Source organism: Scyliorhinus canicula, chromosome 12, assembly GCF_902713615.1.
Source record: "Scyliorhinus canicula chromosome 12, sScyCan1.1, whole genome shotgun sequence".
Taxonomy (NCBI): Eukaryota; Metazoa; Chordata; class Chondrichthyes; order Carcharhiniformes; family Scyliorhinidae; genus Scyliorhinus; species Scyliorhinus canicula.
The window spans coordinates 98,889,832-98,915,684 of record NC_052157.1 but is presented as its reverse complement, the minus strand read 5'-3'; the positions used below and the strand labels follow the sequence as shown (position 1 = coordinate 98,915,684).

The 25,853-nt window shown below is 45.7% G+C and overlaps 1 protein-coding gene across 2 annotated transcripts in view; it reads right to left on the bottom strand.

Moving 5' to 3' along the window:
- LOC119975203 (collagen alpha-1(XXVI) chain-like) overlaps positions 1–25,853 on the bottom strand; it is a 195,986-nt gene that overhangs the window by 68,042 nt on the left and 102,091 nt on the right. For both annotated transcript variants that reach the window (XM_038814815.1, XM_038814816.1), the window contains exons 5-7: positions 15,678–15,767; positions 10,376–10,410; positions 6,048–6,101 (exon numbers count right to left, since the gene is read on the bottom strand). In XM_038814815.1, the coding sequence (XP_038670743.1) occupies positions 6,048–6,101; positions 10,376–10,410; positions 15,678–15,767 (179 nt within the window). The remainder of the gene's footprint in view (positions 1–6,047; positions 6,102–10,375; positions 10,411–15,677; positions 15,768–25,853) is intronic.

Genomic DNA, 25,853 nt, shown 5'->3' with positions numbered 1-25,853 from the left:
AGGACGAGGCCGGTAAATCCCGCCCACTGTGTTTAAACTTCAGTAATTAGGTCATTGTTTTTGAGTGGGATAAAGATGATATAATGAATGGGAAGAGCCAGGTCTGTGCCAGGTCTGTAACAGGACTGATGCAGTTGGTTAGCTCTCTGGAAGTTGTCTGTTGGAACTGAAGCTGCTAGAAAACTCTGTCAGGTTAAGTGGCAGTCTGTAACAGACATGAATCTGTAGGATGTTTCATGACAGATCTATCTCTCTCTCTCCAAGCAGTCTTTTAAAGGAATTCTTTATCCAGAGGCTGCAAATTAATCTTGTGTTTGTTAACTTTATTTAAAAGTGGGTTTTGACCTGTAATGGGTTTTGCTTGATTGGAGATAAAGGTGGCAGTGTTAGGAGTTAAAGGGTTTCATTTTATTGTTAAGCATTCTTTAACTGGTAATTGTAAGCTATATTTCTGTGTTATTAAAGGTAGTTATTACTGTGTTAATAATAAAGTACCCAATAAACCATATCCCTATATGTGTGTGGAATCACTCCTGGAGAGAAGCATACTTTCCACACAGCTTTACAAATTAAAAGATAAATTGGGGTTTCTGTCCCGTATCCTAGATTGTATTAATTTAGAATTTCACAGTCTTCAATATCACTAACTCGTGAACTTGACTCCATACTCTCTTTGGCGGGGGTATACATTACTGAGGAGTAGCTCATATCTGGGATATTATAATGTCAGAAACTCGTTGAAAATACTATTGGGATGATGGTAATAACCTTGGGTGGTTCCTTTCATTTATGGAGAGCTGGATCAGCCCTGAAACCAATTTAGCATCTGTCTTTCTCAATCTAAAATTGAGAGGTATCATAGAACATAGAACATTACAGCGCTGTACGGGCCCTTCGGCCCTCGATGTTGCGCCGACCCGTAAAACCATCTGAAGCCTATCTGACCTACATTATTCAATTTTCATCCATATGTTTATCCAGTGACCACTTAAATGCCCTTAAATTTGGCGAGTCTACTACTGTTGCAGGCAGGGCGTTCCACACCCCTACTACTCTGAGTAAAGAAACTGCTTCTGACATCTGTCCTATATCTACCACCCCTCAATTTAAAGCTATGTCCCCTCGTGTTGGCCATCACCATCCGAGGAAAAAGACTCTCAATGTCCACCCTATCTAACCCTCTGACTATCTTATATGTCTCTATTAAGTCACCTCTCAGCCTTCTCCTCTCTGATGAAAACAACCTCAAGTCCCTGAGCCTTTCCTCGTAAGACCTTCCCTCCATACCAGGCAACATCCTAGTAAATCTCCTCTGAACCCTTTCCAAAGCTTCCACATCCTTCCTATAATGTGGTGACCAGAACTGCACGCAGTACTCCAGGTGTGGCCGCACCAGAGTTTTGTACAGCTGCAGCATGACCTCGTGGCTCCGAAACTCAATCCCCCTACTGATGAAGGCTAGCACACCGTATGCCTTCTTAACAGCCCTATTAACCTGGGTGGCAACTTTCAGGGATTTATGTACCTGGATGCCGAGATCTCTCTGTTCATCTACACTACCAAGAATCTTGCCATTAGCCCAGTACTCTGCATTCCTGTTACTCCTTTCAAAGTGAACCATCTCACACTTTTCCGCATTAAACTCCATCTGCCACCTCTCAGCCCAGCTCTGCAGCTTATCTATGTCCCTCTGTAACCTATAACATCCTTCAGCACTATCCACAACTCCACCGACCTTCGTGTCATCTGCAAATTTACTAACCCATCCTTCTACACCCTCTTCCAGGTCATTTATAAAAATGACAAACAGCAGTGGCCCCAAAACAGATCCTTGCGGTACACCACTTGTAACTGAACTCCACGATGAACATTTGCCATCAACCACCACCCTCTGTCTTCTTTCAGCTAGACAATTACTGATCCAAACCGCTGAATCACCTTCAATCCCATACTTCCGTATTTTCTGCAATAGCCTACCGTGGGGAACCTTATCAAACGCCTTACTGAAATCCATATACACCACATCAACCGCTTTACCCTCATCCACCCGTTTGGTCACCTTCTCAAAAAACTCAATAAGGTTTGTGAGGCATGACTTACCCTTCACAAAACCATGTTGACTATCGCTAATCAACTTGTTCTTTTCAAGATGATTATAAACCCTATCTCTTATAACCTTTTCCAACATTTTACCCACAACCGAAGTAAGGCTCACAGGTCTATAATTACCAGGGTTGTCTCTACTCCCCTTCTTGAACAAGGGGACAACATTTGCTATCCTCCAGTCTTCCGGCACTATTCCTGTCGACAAAGACGACATAAAGATCATCTGAGAGGTATGCCTAATCTGGGACCCCCCTGTTCAAGAAGGGAACAAGAAAAAAGATGGAAAATTATAGGCCAATTAGCCTAACCTCGGTTGTTGGCAAAATTCTAGAATCCATCGTTAAGGATGAGATTTCTAAATTCTTGGAAGTGCAGGGTCGGATTAGGACAAGTCAGCATGGATTTAGTAAGGGGAGGTCGTGCCTGACGAACCTGTTAGAGTTCTTTGAAGAGATAACAAATAGGTTAGACCAAGGAGAGCCAATGGATGTTATCTATCTTGACTTCCAAAAGGCCTTTGACAAGGTGCCTCACGGGAGACTGCTGAGTAAAATAAGGGCCCATGGTATTCGAGGCAAGGTACTAACATGGATTGACGATTGGCTGTCAGACAGAAGGCAGAGAGTTGGGATAAAAGGTTCTTTTTCGGAATGGCAACCGGTGACAAGTGGTGTCCCGCAGGGTTCAGTGTTGGGGCCACAGCTGTTCTCTTTATATATTAACGATCTAGATGACGGGACTGGGAGCATTCTGGCCAAGTTTGCCGATGATACAAAGATAGGTGGAGGGGCAGGTAGTATTGAGGAGGTGGGGAGGCTGCAGAAAGATTTAGACAGTTTAGGAGAATGGTCCAAGAAGTGGCTGATGAAATTCAACGTGGGCAAGTGCGAGGTCTTGCACTTTGGAAAAAAGAATAGAGGCATGGACTATTTTTTAAACGGTGGCAAAATTCATAATGCTAAAGTGCAAAGGGACTTGGGAGTCCTAGTCCAGGATTCTCTAAAGGTAAACTTGCAGGTTGAGTCCGTAATTAAGAAAGCAAATGTAATGTTGTCATTTATCTCAAGAGGCTTGGAATATAAAAGCAGGGATGTACTTCTGAGGCTTTATAAAGCACTAGTTAGGCCCCATTTAGAATACTGTGAGCAATTTTGGGCCCCATACCTCAGGAAGGACATACTGGCACTAGAGCGGGTCCAGCGGAGATTCACACGGATGATCCCAGGAATGGTAGGCCTAACATACGATGAACGTCTGAGGATCGTGGGATTATATTCATTGGAGTTTAGGAGGTTGAGGGGAGATCTAATAGAAACGTACAAGATAATGAATGGCTTGGATAGGATGGACGTAGGGAAGTTGTTTCCATTAGCAGGGGAGACTAGGACGCGGGGGCACAGCCTTAGAATAAAAGGGAGTCACTTTAGAACAGAGATGAGGAGAAATTTCTTCAGCCAGAGAGTGGTAGGTCTGTGGAATTCATTGCCACAGAGGGCGGTGGAGGCCGGGACATTGAGTGTCTTTAAGACAGAAATTGATAAATTCTTGATTTCTCGAGGAATTAAGGGCTATGGGGAGAGAGCGGGTAAATGGAGTTGAAATCAACCATGATTGAATGGTGGAGTGGACTCGATGGGCCGAATGGCCTTACTTCCACTCCTATGTCTTATGGTCTTATGGTCTTATGGGACTGTCCCAAAAAGGGACGAGGATTATGATTGACTATATGGCCTCACGTAGACGAGTTTATATCTAAAGCTTTATATATTAGAGAATTGGGCAGCACGGTAGCATGGTGGTTAGCATAAATGCTTCACAGCTCCAGGGTCCCAGGTTGGGTTCCCGGCTTGGGTCACTGTCTGTGTGGAGTCTGCACATCCTCCCCGTGTGTGCGTGGGTTTCCTCCGGGTGCTCCGGTTTCCTCCCACAGTCCAAAGATGTGCGGGTTAGGTGGATTGGCCATGCTAAATTGCCTGTAGTATCCTAAAAAGTAAGGTTAAGGGGGGGGGGGTTGTTGGGTTACGGGTATAGGGTGGATACGTGGGTTTGAGTAGGGTGATCATGGCTCGGCACAACATCGAGGGCCGAAGGGCCTGTTCTGTGCTGTACTGTTCTATGTTCTAGAATATTGATGTGGATACTGAACACACACAACAGAGGGTTACATTTCCATCGCTAGCGAATTTTACCTAAATAATTAAATGTATCCACTTGTTTTTACTGAAATTAATGAACACTTCAAAGGTAAGTCACTGACTATAAAGTTTAGATATCTAGGTGTTGAAAGACTGAGCACAGTCTTTATTTTTTTAAACATACATAGAAAATAGGATCACTTGCACCCACTGGATGGGCCATCAGCCGCACAGAGCTCAATCTACAGTTCTTCACATGACGATTTAAATGGATCTTTGGATCTTCAAGCAGCCTCCTTGCCAGCAAGTAACACTGGACAAGGACCTTCCACAGTTTAAACTGACAGCAGAGAGAAAAGTCAGTTTCAGCTCCCTAGCCTTTCAATCATAGATTTAAACTTTCACAGATTGGTTATTGAATGCAGTCTTTCAACTAGCAGTTAAACCTTCACAGGCCTGATCAGGAGAATGTCCAGTTCTGCTCACCCTAGTCAAATAATGAAAAAGAAGAGTTGCAGTCTTTCTGGGAGAGATTTAACTTGCAAAGGACTGGCTGGAGAAAATGCTTGCAGCTTTTAAATCAATTAACTCTAAACCTTAACAAAACTGGCTGGAGACTGCTTCTGCTACTGTCCAAGACTATACAGAACTGAGACAAAATGGAGACTGCCTTCTGTTCCACAATCTTCTGAAAGGCATCAGCAATCCCAATCAAGAATAGAAGATGTCCCAAAATTTAAAAAGAGCTGAATGGCTGCTCACCAAGTCCATCAAATTACATCATGTGCTATGTCATGGAAAATACTGAATCAAGGGGTCTGCCTGGTCAGTCTAAATCACAGTTTGCAGCTAGGAGCTCAAAACCAAAAGCCTGTAATGTTGCGGGACAGGAATTTAAAAAGAGAAACATGGAACACACAAAGATTTAACAAGTCCCTTACACCGGTTAGAATTTTCTAAGTGTCTATGAGATCCCCTCTCATTCTTCTAAACAGCAACCCATTGGAGATAGTAAATTTAGTTCCCTCATCCAAATCATTAATATATAACGTGAACAGTTGAGGTTCTAGCACAGATCCCTGGGTTACACCACGAGTCACTGTTTGCCAATCGAAAAAGGACCCATTTATTCCAACATTTTGCTTCCTGTCTGCTAAAAAAATTTCTATCCATCTCAAGACACTACCTGCAATCCCATGTGCTTGAATGTTACATATTAATATGCTATGTGAGGCCTTCTCAAAAGCCTTCTGAACGTCTAAATAAATCACATCAACGATTCTCCCTGGTCAACTCTACCAGTTACATCTTCAAAGAATTCTATTAGATTTGTCAAGCATGATTTCTCGTTTGTAAATCCGTGCTGACTTTGGCTGATTGCACCACTGCTTTCCAAATGCTGTGCTATGAAATCCTTGATAATGGACTCTCGCAACTTACCTACTACCGATGTTAAGCTCACTGGTCTATAGTTCCCTGTTTTCTCCCTACCTCCCTTTTTGAATAGCGGGGTTATATTATTTACCCTTCAATCTGTATAAACCATTCCAGAGTCCAAAGAATTTTGGAAAATTACCACTAATGGCTATATTATTTCTAGGGAAAGTAAGGAAAGCATCCACCATTGAGTAAACCTTTCTTTGGTCACAAGCAGTTGTGGAATCCAACAAGAATTTGTAAAGAGATGCATCTTTTCCTCAGCATTTGATCATTTTCTGGAGGAATGCAGAAAGTGAATTATCCGCTATCCAACAATGTTTTTATGGAACAGAACCAACTAGCAGCTAATTAAAAGATTGCACTTACTCTGTCACCCGAATCCCCTTTCGGACCAGGTAGATCGGAGCTCCCTGGGTTGCCCTGGAATTTAAAAAAACACAAGAGCTTGTAAATCTGACTATTTCTGTTGAATTATCAGCAAGTACATTTAGTGATGACAGTTCTCAAGTCAAAGGTCAGCTTCTTCCATATTGGTCAGCATCTAGAATGTAAACCCCACAGCTGCCAACAGAGTAATTATCATCAACATAAAAACATACCAATTAAGAGCAGGACGAGGCCACTAAGCCCCTCAAGCCTGCTCCGGTATTCAATACAATCATGGCTGATCTGATTGGAACCTCAACCCCACATTCCTGCCCACATCTGATAACCTTCCCCCCCCCCCCCCCTTGTTAACCAAGAATCTATCCAGCTTTGCCGACTCCATTTACTTGCTTTTGGCTCATGTCACTTCACATTGTTTATTTACAAAAATCTATCCAGCTCAGATTTAAAATTCACTTTAATAACAAAGCACCCCTTCTCAATTCCAGTGAAAAAAACAATGTTTGTGAAATCGCTTCTCGTAATTAGACCCGGGAATCCAAGTATCATTCTAGTAATATCCTTCCACAGGTACAGTATTTAGAACACATTTACCAAAGTCACTATATTTCAAGGAAAAATGCACGGCAAGTGTAGTGCAAAGTACTGAGCTTGTGATAAACGGCTGAATGAATGAAGTTTCTTTTTTCAGAATATATTTCCGTGACATTTTGTGATAAGTCCTTCATGCCCTCATTCCAACAGTTGGTTGATCAGTGATCAGTCAAAAAGAACAGTATCTGATCACCTCCCTACATTTCACATTCAGTAAATTATTTTTGAAGCCACTCATTGCTTGGCTGGGAAGTGGAAGGGAAGGAAAAAGGAAAATGAAAAGGAAGGAATTGGGTAAATAAATATTGCCAAGATCCAAGGATCTTTCCTCTGATTGTCTTCAAATTATTGACAGATAATCTTTTACACTCACCTGAGAGGGCTCTTCTGACATTCCTTCTCTACCTCACTGGAGTTTTGACCTTGCGTGGAGCTTGAACTTTTAACTCCTGACTCAGAGGTGAGAGTACTTTCAACTTAGCCACAGCTTATAACATCCCTTCCAGAAAGTGACAACTCTTAAGAATGCAACACTCCCTGGATACTGAGCAGCAGTATCTGTCTGATCAGCTGCAGCAGCAATGTAAAGTCTGATTTTCGATTGCAAGGTGAGAAGATCACTCACTGAACCAAGTTGACACAACATTGATTATATTGGGTGGGATTCTCCGGTCCTTCACCCATGTGTTCCTTGGTGGTGCGCTGTTCGCTGGCAGCGGGATTCTGTCTTTCTGCCGTTTGTCAAAGGGATTCCCATTGAAACCAGCCCATGCCGCTGGGAAACCCACAAGTCGGAGAGTGTTGCTAGCAGGAAAAGAGAATCCTAATGACCAAAGACTCCGGCTATTAAGTATTTGCATTCAGTCCATCCAGTTATTCCTTTTATAGCAACATATAATTCCTATTCATTCAGACTTGATGATCAGAGTCAAGTGGTTCTGTTGACTGGCCATGATGGATGACCAATCATCTCCTTGGTGTATTGGGAAGGCAGACAGGTGTCAAATCTTTGCATCCACTGCATTTACATATAGAATTTACAGTGCAGAAGGAGGCCATTCGGCCCATCGAGGCTGCACTGGCCCTTGGAAAGAGCACCCTACTTACGCCCATGCTCCCACCCTATTCTCGTAACCCAGTACCACCACCTAACCTTTTGGACGCGAAGGGGTAATTTAGCATGGCCAATCCACCTAACCTGCACATCTTTAGACTGTGGGAGGAAACCGAAGCACCCTTGCAGTCTTCACACAAAGTGCAAACTTCACCCAGACAGTCACCCGAGGCTGGAATTGAACCCGGGTCCCTGGAGCTGTGAGGCAGCAGTAATAACCACTGTGCCGCCATGGTTGCTTCTGCAGTAGCCACAGATCCAGTGGGGAATGTGAAGACATAGCAGCGAGTTTTCCTCCAGTGATCACCAACCCCTCCACCTCACATTTCTCCCCGGCTTCCTCTGGAAGTTCATGTGAAGAAACCCCACAGTAGAGACTACACCAAGGGTGAGACTGCACCTGGAGTACTGTGTTCAGTTTTGTCCTCTTATCTGAGGAGTCATTAGAGGCAGTTCAGAGGAGGTTCACTAGATTGATTCCAGAGATGAGGGGTTTGTCTTATGACGAGAGATTAGACTCTCTCGCGTTTAGAAGATAGAGAGTAGCTCAAATTGAGGTACATAAGTTGTAAGGGGTGGCATGGTAGCACAGTGGTTAACATTGCAGCCTCACAGCACCAGGGACCCAGGTTCGAAACCAACCGTGGGTGACTATCTGTGCGGAGTTTGCACTTTCTCCCTGTGTCTGCGTGGGTTTCGTCCGGGTGCTCCGGTTTCCTCCCACACTCTAAAGATGTGCAGGTTAGGTGGATTGGGCATGTTAAATTGCCCTTAGTGTCCAATAGTTGGGTGAGGATACAGGGCTAGAGTGGGGATTGAGCCTTGGTAGGGTGCTCTTTTGAATGGTCAGCGGAGACTCGATGGGCCGAATGGCCTCCTTCTGTACTGTAGGAATTCTATGATTCTGTGATGGTAAAGGGTATTGACAAAATAGACGTAGAGCGGATATTTCCTCTTGTGGGGCAATCTAGAACGAGAGGAGATAGTAACTGAGATGAAGAGAGTTAATTCTCTCAAAGGTATATGAATCTGTGGAATTCATTATTCCAAAGTGTGGCAGATGCAGCGACATTGAGTAAATTTGAGGAGATTAACGGGTTTTTGGGGCCACTACTGTTTGTCATTTTTATAAATGACCTGGAAGAGGGTGTAGAAGGATGGGTTAGTAAATTTGCAGATGACACGAAGGTCGGTGGAGTTGTGGATAGTGCTGAAGGATGTTATAGGTTACAGAGGGACATAGATAAGCTACAGAGCTGGGCTGAGAGGTGGCAGATGGAGTTTAATGCGTGAGTGTGAGGTGGTTCACTTTGGAAGGAGTAACAGGAATGCAGAGTACTGGGCTAATGGCAAGATTCTTGGTAGTGTAGATGAACAGAGAGATCTCGGCATCCAGGTACATAAATCCCTGAAAGTTGCCACCCAGGTTAATAGGACTGTTAAGAAGGCATATGGTGTGCTAGCCTTTATCAGCAGGGGGATTGCGTTTCGGAGCCACAAGGTCATGCTGCAGCTGTACAAAACTCTGGTGCAGCCGCACCTGGAGTACTGCGTGCAGTTCTGTTCACCACATTATAGGAAGGATGTGGAAGCTTTGGAAAGGGTTCAGAGGAGATTTACTAGGATGTTGCCTGGTATGGAGGGAAGATCTTACGAGGAAAGGCTCAGGGACTTGAGATTGTTTTCGTTAGAGAGGAGAAGGCTGAGAGGTGACTTAATAGAGACATATAAGATAGTCAGAGGGTTAGATAGGGTGGACAGTGAGAGTCTTTTTCCTCGGATAGTGATGACAAACACGAGGGTACATAGCTTTAAATTGAGGGGTGGTAGATATAGGACAGATGTCAGAGGCAGTTTCTTTACTCAGAGAGTAGTAGGGGTGTGGAACGCCCTGCCTGCAACAGTCGTAGACTCGCCAACTTTAAGGGCATTTAAGTGGTCACTGGATAGACATATGGATGAAAATGGAATAGTGTAGGTCAGATAGGCTTCAGATGGTTTCACAGGTCGGCGCAACATCGAGGGCCGAAGGGCCCGTACTGCGCTGTAATGTTCTATGTTCTAATGTTCTATGTTCTAATGGGTTGAAGCGTTATGGAGAACTGGCTGAAAAGTGGAGTTAAGGACGAGATGAGATCAGCCATGATCGTATTAAATGGCCGAGCGGGTCTGAGGGGCTGAATTGCCTAATCCTGCTCCCACCTCTTCTGTTCTTAAGGGTGTAGAGCCGGAGACGTTTACAGTGCAAGAGGGAGTCCATTCAGCCCATTGTGTCCCTGCCAGCTATTTACTAGAGCAGTCCAAACTAACCAGCCCTGCTAATTAGATGGGTGTAAATTGAAATCTGGCCTGTTCTCAGTGTGAGAGGAGTGCAGGAGCAGCAGGAACAAATGTGTTCAATTGTTAGATGAAAGGAGAATACTTAATGAACCATCACTATGTAGGCCTGAAGCTGTGACTGGATGGGATCTCACTCTGCAATGTGTCAAGAGATTGTTGCAAATATTTTGGAATAAAATAGCAGCCTTAATTTAATGGTTTTACACAACACTATGAGAGCTATTGAAGTGAGTGAACAATACATTAGCGAATGACTCACTTTAGGTCCGGGAGGTCCAATAGGTCCAGGAGGTCCTAGATAGAGACAATTAACAACAAAACATTCTTTACCATTGGTATAGAGAAAACAACAGTCTCAGAACAGTATTTGTTCATTGATTTACTCATTACTCTGCTGGGACTGATCCTGCTCTGTTCATTTTGGATAGCGACTGATGTATTTATTAGCTTTGCACCTCAATTGCTACTTTAACTTAGAATGTTCTGCATCACAATGGCAAAAGTTTCTATTTAGTGACTATTCCACAACAGACAGCCTCGAATGTAACTGCAGCTATTTCAGGGATTATTGCCAATGGTAGCTCAACTTTTACAGATGCACTATAGAGAGCATCCTATCGGGCTGCATCACAGCCTGGTATGGCAACTGCTCGGCCCAGGACCACAAGGAACTTCAGAGAGTCGTGAATACCGCCCAGTCCATCACACGAACCTGCCTCCCATCCATTGATTCCATCTACACCTCCCGCTGCCGGGGGAAAGCGGGCAGCATAATCAAGGATCCCTCCCACCCGGCTTACTCACTTTTCCAACTTCTTCCATCGGGCAGGAGATTCAGAAGTCTGAGAACATGCACGAACAGACTTAAAAACAGCTTCTTCCCCACTGTCACCAGACTCCTAAATGACCCTCTTATTGACTGACCTCATTAACACTACACCCTGTATGTTTCAACCGATGCCAATGCTTATGTAGTTACATTGTATATCTTGTGTTGCCCTATTATGTATTCTCATGTATTTTCTTGAATTCTGTTTAATTCCCTTTTCTTCCATGTACTGAATGATCTGTTGAGCTGCTTGCAGAAAAATACTTTTCACTGTACCTCGGTACATGTGACAATAAACAAATCCAATCCAATCCAATCCAATGTCAGACCAGAACAAAGGCCAACCGATTGTGACCTTTTACAATCCTTCAGCAGGGCGAGCTTCACTGGTATTGAAACTCACCCAGAAATTAAGCTCTTTTCAACCGGATGATACTTCCCTGCTGAATGAGATCAGGATGGGTGTCATTTACACACAGAGTGGATCGGGTAAGGGCAGAAATCAGTGAGTTTAATGTGTGCCTTGTGATGGAGGACGACCGGCTGGAAAGGCCAGGGTCGGTGGCTTCAATTGTGTTTATCTTTATCAATTGTGTTTATCTTAAACTCATCTTTAGTGTTTGCTCCCTGAGAAGCACTGGGGACTAGCATTGCGATAGCATCTCCTGGGGCCCGTTTAGCTCAGTGGATTAGACAGCTGGTTTCTGATGCAGAACAAGGCCGGCAGCACGGGTTCAATTCCTGTACTGGCTGAGGTTATTCATGGGTAGCTGTGTAGCACAGTGGTCAGCACAGTTGCTTCACAGCTCCAGGGTGCAAGGTTTGATTCCCGGCTTGGGTCACTGCCTGTGCGGAGTCTGCATGTTCTCCCGTGTCTGCGTGGGTTTCCTCCGGGGGCTTTGGTTTCCTCCCACAGTCCAAAGATGTGCAGGTTAGGTGGATTGGCCTTTCTAAATTGTCCTCAGTGATCAAAAAATGTTGGGTGGGGTTACTGGGCAGTGCAGACTTGATGGGCCGAATGGCCTCCTTCTGCACTGTAAATTCTATGAGTATGTGGCCACTTCAACGTTAGCGAATTAGATCATTAGACATTAAATAGCAGTAAATATTGAAATGGATATTTCAACCTTTCCTTAAAATACTGAGGGCGGCAATAGAGGCTTTGAGAAGCTGGTTATTGACAGCAAGACATTTAGCGGAAGCATAGACTCTGTCCAGTTATCTAGATATGCTGCCTTTAACACCTTCAAATCATTTTACAGCTCAGAAGAGCCTGAATGCTTTACAGCCAAGTTGGTACTTCTGAAGCCGAGACACTTTGCTGTAAGATCCACCTCTCATTCCTAACAACTTCATCCCTTTTGCAGAACAAGAGGAGACCATTCAGCCCTTAAAATTAACAACTCATCAAGATCAATTGCCATTTGCAATTGCGTTCCAAAACTTCTATCATCCTATGTGTGTGTGTGTGTGTGTGGGGGGGGGGGGGGGGGGGGGGGGTTGTTTTCCAACTTCACTCCTGAAAGATCTGATTCTAATTGTGAAAAATAGTCCTCGGGCCCAGCCCTTCACCAGTTGGAGCAGTTTCTCTCTCTCTCTGTCCGCCTCTCTCTGTACCCTCTTGGTTCCCCACAATACCTTGAAAACTTCAATCAATTCAAATTCACCTTCATCCCAAAATCTTTACAATTCCAGGGAGCACGACCCTAGTGTATGTGGAATCTCTCCTCACACTTTAACCCTTGCAGAACAAAAATACAGTAAAACAAGGAAATAAGAATACTGGTCATACAGTAAATGGTTATAGAATAAATAGCAGAACCCTTCAGAGGGATCTGGATGTACAGGTCCACAGGTCACTGAAAGGGGCAACACAGGTGGAGAAGGTAGTCAAGAAGGCATACGGCATGCTTGCCTTCATCAGCCAGGGCATTGAATATAAAAATTAGCAAGTCATGCTGCAGCTGAATAGAACCTTAGTTAGGCCACACTTGGAGTATAGTGTTCAATTCTGGTCACCACACTACCAGAAGGATGTGGAGGCTTTGGGGAGGTTACAGGAGAGGTTTACCAGGATGTCGCCTGGTATGGAGGACATTAGCTATGAGGAGAGGTCAGATAAACTTGATTGTTCTCACTGCAACAAGGGGGATTGAGGGGCATGGACAGAATGGATAGTCAGAAGCTTTTTCCAGGTGGAAGAGTCAATTACTAGGGGACATAGGTTTAAGGTGCGAGGGACAAAGTTTAGAGATGATGTGTGAGGTAAGTTTTTTTACACAGAGGGTAATGGCTGCCTGGAACTCACTGGCAGAGGAGGTAGTGGAAGCAGGTACGATGGTGCTGTTTAAGGGGTGTCTTGACAAATACATGAATAGGATGGGAATAGAGGGATACGGACCCCGGAAATGTAGAAGGTTTTAGGTTAGATGGGTGGCATGGTCGGCAGATGCTCGGAGGACCGAATAGCCTGTTCATGTGCTGTACGTTTCTTTGTTCTTTAGCCTTGGAACACCAGTAAAATGGGGAAACAACAATACTGGTCCAAACTGTTTTTTTCCATCTGGGAGTCCATATCTCATTCTGATAAAACTGATAAGCTCCCTCAAAGGAAAATGAATCCTTCTTAAGGTGTTGAGTTCAGAACTGCCCCCTGGAGACCCGAGGCTTGGTCTAACCCAGGGGTGGGCAAACTTTTCCGTGCAAGGGCCACATTCAGAAATTCACAATTCACAAAGGGCCGCATAGTATATTAAGTAAAATAATTACTTCACCCGGTTATGATTCTGGGCGCCTCATATAGAACATAGAACAGTACAGCACAGAACAGGCCCTTCGGCCCTCGACGTTGTGCCGAGCAATGATCACCCTACTCAAGTCAACGTATCCACCCTATACCAGTAAGTAACCCAACAGCCCCCCCCCCCCCCCCCCCCATTAACCTTAAAAAAAAAATTTTTTTTTAAATAAAAAAAATTTATGACTTGGTGGGCCGCAGAAATACCTTTGCGGCCCGCGGGCCGTAGTTTGCCCACCCCTGGTCTAACCAGAGATTGTGTCGTTGAATCTTGGGTTCTACCCTCATATATTATGCTCCATTTTCCACTTCCCAAAATCTATCAATCTCCATTTCAAAAGTGTCAATTGACTGCACTCACCACCATTCAACAAACCTTTGGACCCAGAGTTTAGTGTAAGTGAGGTAGGAAGGGCGATTCCCAACCTTCAGCCTCATTCACCTCCCATTTTCCCACTTTCCATGGTCCCTGATGAAACTGGTCTTGCATCAGGAATGCCCTCTGATTGGAGGGCATAATGGTGACTCAGTAACCAGTAGAAACCCTATTAAAATATGCAAATTGGGTCAGATGACATCAGTAATTCACCAAACCAAATTTTATTACCTATATATGGCACAATAAACATCAGGTGCTGGACCTGCTCAGTGGAATGTCAGAAGATTGTGGCTTCATGTCTCACTCTCAAGACCCGAGCACAAGATCAGTGCTGTCACTGCAGTATGGTACTGAGCGAAAGCTGTACTATGGCACAAGCCTTTACTCGGTTGAAGAGTATCGGAGTTATTCCCAGTGCCTTAATCAATAGTTAGCCTTCAACCAACACCACAAAAAAAAACAGATTATCTGGTCATTATCACCCTGCTGTTGTGGGATCTTGCTGTGTGTAAGTGAGTCGATATTTCGCTTAAATTGTATCAATGGCTGCTCTTCATTCCGTCAATTTACTGGAAGATTATTTGGGGTCTCCTAAAGATGAGAAACGTTGCTAAGTGAATGCAAGTTCTTTTTTAAGCCTTCCCTTATCCTTGCTCACAGTTTGCAATGTTAATTAGTTAGTCAACTTGATGCTCTGGTTATTTCACTCAGGTAGCAATCTACATCCTTTCATCTCCATTCTCACTGTCTCCCATCACTAGGTACTGTCTCTACTGGGAAGCTGGCTGAGGTCTATGCTCTTGGGACCCCAGCAGAGGAATTCTGAAGCTGGCTACTGTGAGGGGCCCTTGAGTAACTGTTCTCCAATGTCTCGGATTTGGGGTGGGAGGAATCAACCTTGAGTTTCAGCTCGGATATCCATACAGGTGATAGAGCCAAAGCCCGACATGTGAGATAGAACATAGAACATAGAACATAGAACAGTACAGCACAGAACAGGCCCTTCGGCCCTCGATGTTGTGCCGAACAATGATCACCCTACTTAAACCCACGTAACCCGTATACCCATAACCCAACAATCCCCCCATTAACCTTACACTACGGGCAATTTAGCATGGCCAATCCACCTAACCCGCACATCTTTGGACTGTGGGAGGAAACCGGAGCACCCGGAGGAAACCCACGCACACACGGGGAGGACGTGCAGACTCCACACAGACAGTGACCCAGCCGAGAATCGAACCTGGGACCCTGGAGCTGTGAAGCATTGATGCTAACCACCATGCTACCGTGAGGCCCCGAATGTGAGATGTGAGGATATGAGCCCGGAATTAATCTTCCATTGGCCCCTTGAAGAGATGCATTACTAAATTCACTTGCTTTTAATGAACAACTGCATTCTTACTCTGTGCGGGAAACCACCAGCAAATACCCTTTTATAACCAGGCTGTGCATTTAACACATTCCCCAAGAAGCCAGCTGTTGCTGCTCATTACTTGACATCCCATCTCATTAAAAGAATTCCTCACGATATTTGTCCAATGAAGTAACAGTACCTGGTGTTCCAGCCGGGCCTTGTTCTCCTGGGGACCCCGGGAGGCCTCTCAGTTGAGTATCGGTAAAGGTGGTAGGGAGAGGTACATCAGCTGGGAATGACAAGAAAAATCAACAATGGCAGTCACTGAGTAAAAGCTAAAACATGTAGGTATTGTAATTATTATTCCTCAATCTCCAAACTCCCTCAATAACCTACTCCATCAATCACCTCACGCATTATTCATTTCCTTAGTCAATCACACGCCCTCAATCGGCGACCCTCTCATTCGGCCACCCTTTCAATCGGCCACCCTCTTCATTGGCTACCCTCTCAGTCACCCAGGGCCTCAGTCACCCAGGGCCTCAGGTCACCCAGGGCCTCAGGTCACCCAGGGCCACAGGTCACCCAGGGCCTCAGGTCACCCAAGGCCTCAGGTCACCCAGGGCCTCAGGTCACCCAGGGCCTCAGGTCACCCAGGGCCTCAGGTCACCCAGGGCCTCAGTCACCCAGGGTCTTAGGTCACCCAGGGCCTCAGGTCACCCAGGGCCTCAGGTCACCCAGGGCCTCAGGTCACCCAGGGCCACAGGTCACCCAGGGCCACAGGTCACCCAGGGCCTCAGGTCACCCAGGGCCTCAGGTCACCCAGGGCCTCAGGTCATCCAGGGCCTCAGGTCACCCAGGGCCTCAGGTCACCCAGGGCCTCAGTCACCCAGGGCCTCAAATATTTCTTGAACTTTTCTATACAGTTTTCTACACTCACTGGGTGCTTTATTTATGTGCAGGGGCTGGGGTGGGGGGGGGGGGGGGGGGGGGGGGGGGGGGGGAGACGGGCCAGGGGCATGGTCACTGCATCCCACCTCTACCCCCTCACACTTTCCGTCCACCCCCCTTCCCAGCCTGCAATCCCCTATGTGATACCTGCCTGCCACATGACGGGGTGCGGCCCAGGTTCGGCAGTAATAGTGGGTATGGTCCAAGGGATGGAGGATAATGACTTGTTCTGCGATGAGCTCTGGTGCTCCGCATCGTTTGACACATCTGCCTCGTGCCCAGAGTAGCACTTTCCACTGTCAACCTGGGTGATCCACTCCATCACACGGTGCCATCGAATCCCTGGGGTGGCCAATCCACCTAACCTGCGCATCTTTATCCTCGGGCATTAGTCGCTGAAAGTAAGCATGCAGGTACAGCAGGCAGTAAAGGCGGCAAATGGTATGTTGGCCTTCAAAGCAACAGGATTTGAGTATAGGAATAAAAGTGTATTACTGCAATTGAATAGGGCATTGGTGAGGCCACACCTGCAGTATTGTGTGCAGTTTTAGTGTCCTTTTCTGAGGAAGGATGTTCTTGCTATGGAGGGAGTGCAGCAAAGGTTTACCAGGCTGTAAAGGCATATAAGGAGAGATTAAGTCAGTTAGGGTTATATTCATTGTGGTTTAGGAGAGTGAGAGGGAATCTCATAGAAACTTATAAAATTCTAACAGGATTAGACAGGGTAAATTCAGAAATACTGTTCCCGATGGTGGGGGAGTCCAGAACTAGGGGTCATAGTTTGAGGATAAGGGGTAAACCATTTAACATTGCATAATTTCAAGAAGGAAGTAGATCAAGCTCTTGGGGCTAAATGAATCAAGGGATATGGGTGATAGGCAGGATCAGGGTATTGAACTTGATGATCAGCCATGATCATAATGAATGGCGGAGCAGGCTTGAAGGGCCGAATGGCCTCCTCCTGCTTCTATATTCTCTGTTTCTATGTGAGGACCGTGTGAGGACGTCAGATTTCCTCCTCTAAGGGCAGCACGGTGGCGCAGTGGTTATCACTGCTGCCTCACGGCATTGAAGACTCAGGTTCAATCCTGGTCCCGGGTCACTGTCCATGTGGAGTTTGCACATTCTCCCCGTATCTGCATGGGTCTCACGCCCACAACTTAACGATGTGCACGTTGGGCGGATTGGCCATGCTAAATTGCCCCTTAATTGGAAAAAAAAGAATTGAGTACTCTAAATTTATTTTAAAAAGATTTCCTGCTCTAAAAGTCATTAGTAAACGAGATGGGTTTTTACGGCAATTGCAACGTTTCATGGTCACCTTTAGACTTTTAATTCCAGATTTTTAATGGATTACAATTTCCCCAACTGCTGTGGTGATATTCAAACCTGGGACCCCAATGCTTTACTACATATTAGAAAAATAAAAAAAACTAGAAAGAAACAAGTATGATATGAGCATCATTTCAGAGACGTATTGCAAGGTCACCAAGGATAGAAACTGAATGTTTAAGGGAATTTGACATTTTGGAAGGATGGGAAGAAAGAAGGTGGTGGTGGGGTAGCTCTATTAATAAAAGATGAGATCAGTCCAGTTTTTTGGGTCTCTGGGGTTACTATTCCAGTGGCAATACCACTACACCACTGCCTCCTTCGGATGCTCAGATATTCTTTTGGATACTGGACTATCTTCCTTCAAATCAATATATGCCTCATTTGTCCTGAATTTGCTCTCTTATTACTTTACCCAGCAATCTACTGTGCGAGATTCCTTCCTTTAATCACTGAAATTAGCTCTTCGTAAGCCCTCCGTATACACAGGATCTGCTCAGACGAGGAGGAACATAACAACATCTACAGATGGTGAAAGATGCCCTCGTACGAACGGGATATGGCGCTCGACTCATTGTTCGACAGTTCCAACGCGCCACAGCAAAAGAACGCACCGACCTCCTCAGAAGTCAAACACGGGACACAATCGACAGAGTACCATTTGCCGTCCAGTACTTTCCCGGAACGGAGAAACTATGACATCTTCTTCACAGCCTTCAACACGTCATCGATGAAGACGAACATCTTGTCAAGGCCATCACCACACCTCACAACTTGGCTTCAATTAACCACGCAACCTCAAACAGACCATTGTTTGCACCAAACTACCCAGCCTTCAGGAGAACATAGAACATAGAACATAGAACGATACAGCGCAGTACAGGCCCTTCGGCCCTCGATGTTGCACCGACATGGGAAAAAAAAAACTAAAGCCCATCTAACCTACATTATGCCCTTATCATCCATATGCTTATCCAATAAACTTTTAAATGCCCTCAATGTTGGCGAGTTCACTACTGTTGCAGGTAGGGCATTCCACGGCCTCACCACTCTTTGCGTAAAAAACCCACCTCTGACCTCTGTCCTATATAGAACATAGAACATAGAACACTACAGCGCAGTACGGGCCCTTCGGCCCTCGATGTTGCGCCGACCTGTGAAACCATCTGAAGCCTATCTGACCTACACTATTCCATTTTCATCCATATGTCTATCCAGTGACCACTTAAATGCCCTTAAAGTTGGCGAGTCTACTACTGTTGCAGGCAGGGCGTTCCACACCCCTACTACTCTCTGAGTAAAGAAACTGCCTCTGACATCTGTCCTATATCTCTCACCCCTCAATTTAAAGCTATGTCCCCTCGTGTTGGTCATCACCATCCGAGGAAAAAGACTCTCACTGTCCACCCTATCTAACCCTCTGACTATCTTATATGTCTCTATTAAGTCACCTCTCAGCCTTCTCCTCTCTAACGAGAACAACCTCAATTCCCTGAGCCTTTCCTCGTAAGACCTTCCCTCCATACCAGGCAACATCCTAGTAAATCTCCTCTGAACCCTTTCCAAAGCTTCCACATCCTTCCTATAATGTGGTGACCAGAACTGCACGCAGTACTCCAGGTGTGGCCGCACCAGAGTTATGTACAGCTGCAGCATGACCCTGTGGTTCCGAAACTCAATCCCCCTGCTTATAAAGGCTAGCACACCATATGCCTTCTTAACAGCCCTATTAACCTGGGTGGCAACTTTCAGGGATTTATGTACCTGGATGCCGAGATCTCTCTGTTCATCTACATTACCAAGGATCTTGCCATTAGCCCAGTACTCTGCATTCCTGTTACTCCTTCCAAAGTGAATCACCTCACACTTTTCCGCATTAAACTCCATCTGCCACCTCTCAGCCCAGCTCTGCAGCTTATCTATGTCCCTCTGTATCCTATAACATCCTTCAGCACTATCCACAACTCCACCGACCTTCATGTCATCTGCAAATTTACTAACCCATCCTTCTACACCCTCTTCCAGGTCATTTATAAAAATGACAAACAGCAGTGGCCCCAAAACAGATCCTTGCGGTACACCACTAGTAACTGAACTCCAGGATGAACATTTGCCATCAACCACCACCCTCTGTCTTCTTTCAGCTAGCCAATTACTGATCCAAACCGCTAAATCACCTTCAATTCCATACTTCCTTATTTTATGCAATAGCCTACCGTGGGGAACCTTATCAAACGCCTTACTGAAATCCATATACACCACATCAACAGCTTTACCCTGATCCACCTGTTTGGTCACCTTCTCAAAAAACTCAATAAGGTTTGTGAGACATGACCTACCCTTCACAAAACCGTGTTGAGTATCGCTAATCAACTTGTTCTTTTCAAGATGATTATAAACCCTATCTCTTATAACCTTTTCCAACATTTTACCCACAACCGAAGTAAGGCTCACAGGTCTATAATTACCAGGGTTGTCTCTACTCCCCTTCTTGAACAAGGGGACAACATTTGCTATCCTCCAGTCTTCCGGCACTATTCCTGTCGACAAAGACGACATAAATATCAAGGACAAAGGCTCTGCAGTCTCCTCCCTGGCTTCCCAGAGAATCCTAGGATAAATCCCATCTGGCCCAGGGGACTTATCTATTTTGACATTTTCTAAAATTGCTAACACCTCCTCCTTTTGAACCTCAATTCCATCTAGCCTGGTCGACTGAACCTGAGTGTTCTCCTCGACGACATTGTCTTTCTCCAGTGTAAACACTGACGAAAAATATCCATTTAATGCTTCCCCTATCTCCTCTGATTCCACACACAACTTTCCACTACTATCCTTGATTGGCCCTAATCTTACTCGAGTCATTCTTTTGTTCCTGATATACCTATAGAAAGCCTTAGGGTTTTCCTTGATCCTATCCGCCAACGACTTTTCGTGTCCTCTCCTCGCTCTTCTTAACTCTCCCTTTAGGTCCTTCCTGGCTAACTTGTAACTCTCAAGTGCCCTAACTGAGCCTTCATGTCTCATCCTAACATAAGCCTTCTTCTTCCTCTTGACAAGTGCTTCAACTTCCTTAGTAAACCACGGCTCCCTTGCTCGACAACTTCCTCCCTGCCTGACAGGTACATACTTATCAAGGACACGCAGTAGCTGTTCCTTGAAAAAGCTCCACATTTCGATTGTACCCATCCCCTGCAGTTTCCTTCCCCATCCTATACCTCCTAAATCTTGCCGAATAGCATCATAATTGCCTTTCCCCCAGCTATAATTCTTGCCTTGCGGTATATACCTATCCCTGCCCATTGCTAAAGTAAACATAACCGAGTTGTGATCACTATCACCAAAGTGCTCACCTACATCTAAATCTAACACCTGGCCGGGTTCATTACCCAGTACCAAATCCAATGTGGCCTCGCCCCTTGTTGGTCTGTCTACATACTGTGTCAGAAAACCCTCCTGCACACACTGCACAAAAACTGACCCATCTATAGTACTCGAACTATAGTATTTCCAGTCAATATTTGGAAAGTTAAAGTCCCCCATAACAACTACCCTGTTACTCTCGCTCCTGTCAAGAATCATCTTTGCAATCCTTTCCTCAACATCTCTGGGACTATTCGGAGGTCTATAGACAACTCCCAACAGGGTGACCTCTCCTCTACTGTTCCTAACCTCGGCCCATACTGCCTCAGTAGACGCGTCCTCAAGCGTCCTTTCTACCGCCGTAATACTTTCCTTGATTAACAATGCCACACCCCCCCCCTCTTTTACCATCTTCTCTGTTCTTACAGAAACATCTAAATCCTGGAACCTGCAACAACCATTCCTGTCCCTGCTCTACCCATGTCTCCGAAATTGCCACAACATCGAGATCCCAGGTACCAACCCATGCTGCAAGCTCACCCACCTTATTCCGGATGCTCCTGGCGTTGAAGTAGACACACTTCAAACAAGCGTCCTGCTTGCCGTTGCCCTCTTTCGAACTTTTAACCCTATCCCTGACCTCACTACTCTCAACATCCTGTACACTGGGACTACAATTTAGGTTCCCATCCCCAGCTCTGCAGCTTATCTATTACCCCTCAATTTAAGGCTATGTCCCCTCGTGCTAGCCACCCCCATCCGCGGGAGAAGGCTCTCGCTGTCCACCCTATCTAACCCTCTGATCATTTTGTATGCCTCTATTAAGTCACCTCTTAACCTTCTTCTCTCTAACGAAAACAACCTCAAGTCCATCAGCCTTTCCTCATAAGATTTTCCCTCCATACCAGGCAACATCCTGGTAAATCTCCTCTGCACCCGTTCCAAAGCTTCCACGTCCTTCCTATAATGAGGCGACCAGAACTGTACGCAATACTCCAAATGCGGCCGTACTAGAGTTTTGTACAACTGCAACATGACCTCATGGCTCCGGAACTCAATCCCTCTACCAATAAAGGCCAACACACCATAGGCCTTCTTCACAACCCTATCAACCTGGGTGGCAACTTTCAGGGATCTATGTACATGGACACCGAGATCCCTCTGCTCCTCCACACTACCAAGAATTTTACCATTAGCCAAATATTCCGCATTCCTGTTATTCTTTCCAAAGTGAATCACCTCACACTTCTCCACATTAAACTCCATTTGCCACCTCTCAGCCCAGCTCTGCAGCTTATCTATGTCCCTCTGTAACCTGCAACATCCTTCCGCACTGTCTACAACTCCACCGACTTTAGTGTCGTCTGCAAATTTACTCACCCATCCTTCTGCGCCCTCCTCTAGGTCATTTATAAAAATGACAAACAGCAACGGCCCCAGAACAGATCCTTGTGGTACGCCACTCGTAACTGAACTCCATTCTGAACATTTCCCATCAACTACCACTCTCTGTCTTCTTTCAACTAGCCAATTTCTGATCCACATCTCTAAATCACCCTCAATCCCCAGCCTCCGTATTTTCTGCAATAGCCGACCATGGGGAACCTTATCAAATGCTTTACTGAAATCCATATACACCACATCAACTGCTCTACCCTCGTCTACCTGTTCAGTCACCTTCTCAAAGAACTCGATAAGGTTTGTGAGGCATGACCTACCCTTCACAAAACCATGCTGACTATCCCTAATCATATTATTCCTATCTAGATGATTATAAATCGTATCTTTTATAATCCTCTCCAAGACCTTACCCACCACAGACGTTAGGCTCACCGGCCTATAGTTACCGGGGTTATCTCTACTCCCCTTCTTGAACAAAGGGACCACATTTGCTATCCTCCAGTCCTCTGGCACTATTCCTGTAGCCAATGATGACCTAAAAATCAAAGCCAAAGGCTCAGCAATCTCTTCCCTGGCTTCCCAGAGAATCCTAGGATAAATCCCATCCGGCCCCGGGGACTTATCTATTTTCACCTTGTCCAGAATTGCCAACACTTCTTCCCTACGCACCTCAATGCCATCTATTCTAATAGACTGGGTCTCAGCATTCTCCTCCACAATATTATCTTTTTCTTGAGTGAATACTGACGAAAAGTATTCATTTAGTATCTCGCTTATCTCCTCAGCCTCCACACACAACTTCCCACCACTGTCCTTGACTGGCCCTACTCTCACCCTAGTCATTCTTTTATTCCTGACATACCTATAGAAAGCTTTTGGGTTTTCCTTGATCCTACCTGCCAAAGACTTCTCATGTCCCCTCCTTGCTCGTCTCAGCTCTCTCTTTAGATCCTTCCTCGCTTCCTTGTAACTATCAAGCGCCCCAACTGAAACTTCATGCCTCATCTTCACATAGGCCTCCTTCTTCCTCTTAACAAGAGATTCCACTTCTTTGGTAAACCACGGTTCCCTCGCTCGACCCCTTCCTCCCTGCCTGACTGGTACGTACTTATCAAGAACATGCAATAGCTGTTCCTTGAACAAGCTCCACATATCCAGTGTGCCCAACCCTTGCAGCCTACTTCTCCAACCAACACATCCTAAGTCATGTCTAATGGCATCATAATTGCCCTTCCCCCAGCTATAACTCTTGCCCTGCGGGGTATACCTATCCCTTTCCATCACTAACGTAAAGGTCACCGAATTGTGGTCACTGTTTCCAAAGTGCTCACCTACCTCCAGATCTAACACCTGGCCTGGTTCATTACCCAAAACCAAATCCAATGTGGCCTCGCCTCTTGTTGGCCTGTCAACATATTGTGTCAGGAAACCCTCCTGCACACATTGTACAAAGAACGACCCCATCTAATGTACTCGAACTATATCTTTTCCAGTCAATATTTGGAAAGTTAAAGTCTCCCATAACAACTACCCTGTTACTTTCGCTCTTTTCCAGAATCATCTTCGCCATCCTTTCCTCTACATCTCTAGAACTATTAGGTGGCCTATAGAAAACTCCCAACAGGGTGACCTCTCCTTTCCTGTTTCTAACCTCAGCCCATACTACCTCAGAAGAAGAGTCCCCATCTAGCATCCTTTCCGCCACCGTAATACTGTCCTTGACTAGCAGCGCCACACCTCCCCCTCTTTTGCCCCCTTCTCTGAGCTTACTAAAACACCTAAACCCCGGAACCTGCAACAACCATTCCTGTCCCTGCTCTATCCATGTCTCTGAAATGGCCACAACGTCGAAGTCCCAGGTACCCACCCATGCTGCCAGTTCCCCTACCTTATTTCGTATACTCCTGGCATTGAAGTAGACACACTTCAAACCACCTACCTGAACACTGGCACCCTCCTGCGAAGTCAAATCTGTGCTCCTGACCTCTATACTCTCAATCTCCCGTACCCCAAAACTACAATCCAGGTTCCCATGCCCCTGCTGAATTAGTTTAAACCCCCCCAAAGAGCACTAACAAATCTCCCCCCCAGGATATTGGTGCCCCTCAGGTTCAGATGTAGACCATCCTGTCTATAGAGGTCCCACCTTCCCCAGAAAGAGCCCCAGTTATCCAGAAATCTGAATCCCTCCCGCCTGCACCATCCCTGTAGCCACGTGTTTAATTGCTCTCTCTCCCTATTCCTCATCTCACTATCACGTGGCACGGGCAACAACCCAGAGATAACAACTCTGTTTGTTCTCGCTCTGAGCTTCCATCCTAGCTCCCTAAAGGCCTGCCTGACATCCTTGTCCCCTTTCCTACCTATGTCGTTAGTGCCAATGTGGACTACGACTTGGGGCTGCTCCCCCTCCCCCTTAAGGACCCGGAAAACACGATCCGAGACATCACTTACCCTTGCACCTGGGAGAACAGCGACCATGACACCACACAACCCTGCCATGGCAACCTCTGCAAGACATGCCAGATCATCGACATGGATATCACCATTACACGTGAGAAAACCACCCACCCACCAGGTACGCGGTACATACTCGTACGACTCAGCCAACGTTGTCAACCTCATACGCCGCAGGAAAGGATGTCCCGAGGCGTGGTACATTGGCGAGACCATGCAGACGCTGCGACAATCGGCAGGCAGGAATGTTCCCTTCCAGTCGGGGAACACTTCAGCAGTCAAGAGCATTCAGCCTCTGATCTCCGGATAAGCCTTCTCCAAGGTGGCCTTCTGGACTCGCGACAATGCAGAATCGCTGATCAGAAACTGATCACCAAGTTCCGCATGCATGAGTATGACCTCAACCATAACCTTGGATTTATGTCGCATTACATTCACCCTCAACCATCTGGCCTGGGCTTGCAAAACCTTACCAACTGTCCTGGCTTGAGACAATTCACACCTCTTTAACCTGTGATTATTCCTATCTCCAGTCGCTCCGTCTGGGCCTGTAAAGACTTAATTACCTGCAAAGACTCACATTCAAAGTATCGTCTTGCATCATGACTTTGTCTATACATGTGGTTGTGGAACCCGCCTCTTCATTCACCCGAGGAAGGAGCAGTGCTCCGAAAGCTAGAGATTCGAAACAAACCTGTTGGATTTTAACCTGGTGTTGTAAGACTTCTTACTTAATAAAGCAGAAATTAAATATGAGAGTAAATTAGCAAGAAATGTAAAAACAGGTAGTAGGAGCTTATATAAGTATATAAAAATGGCAAAAGTAGCTAAAGTAAGTGCTGGTCCCTTGGAGAAGAGACTTGTGAAGTAC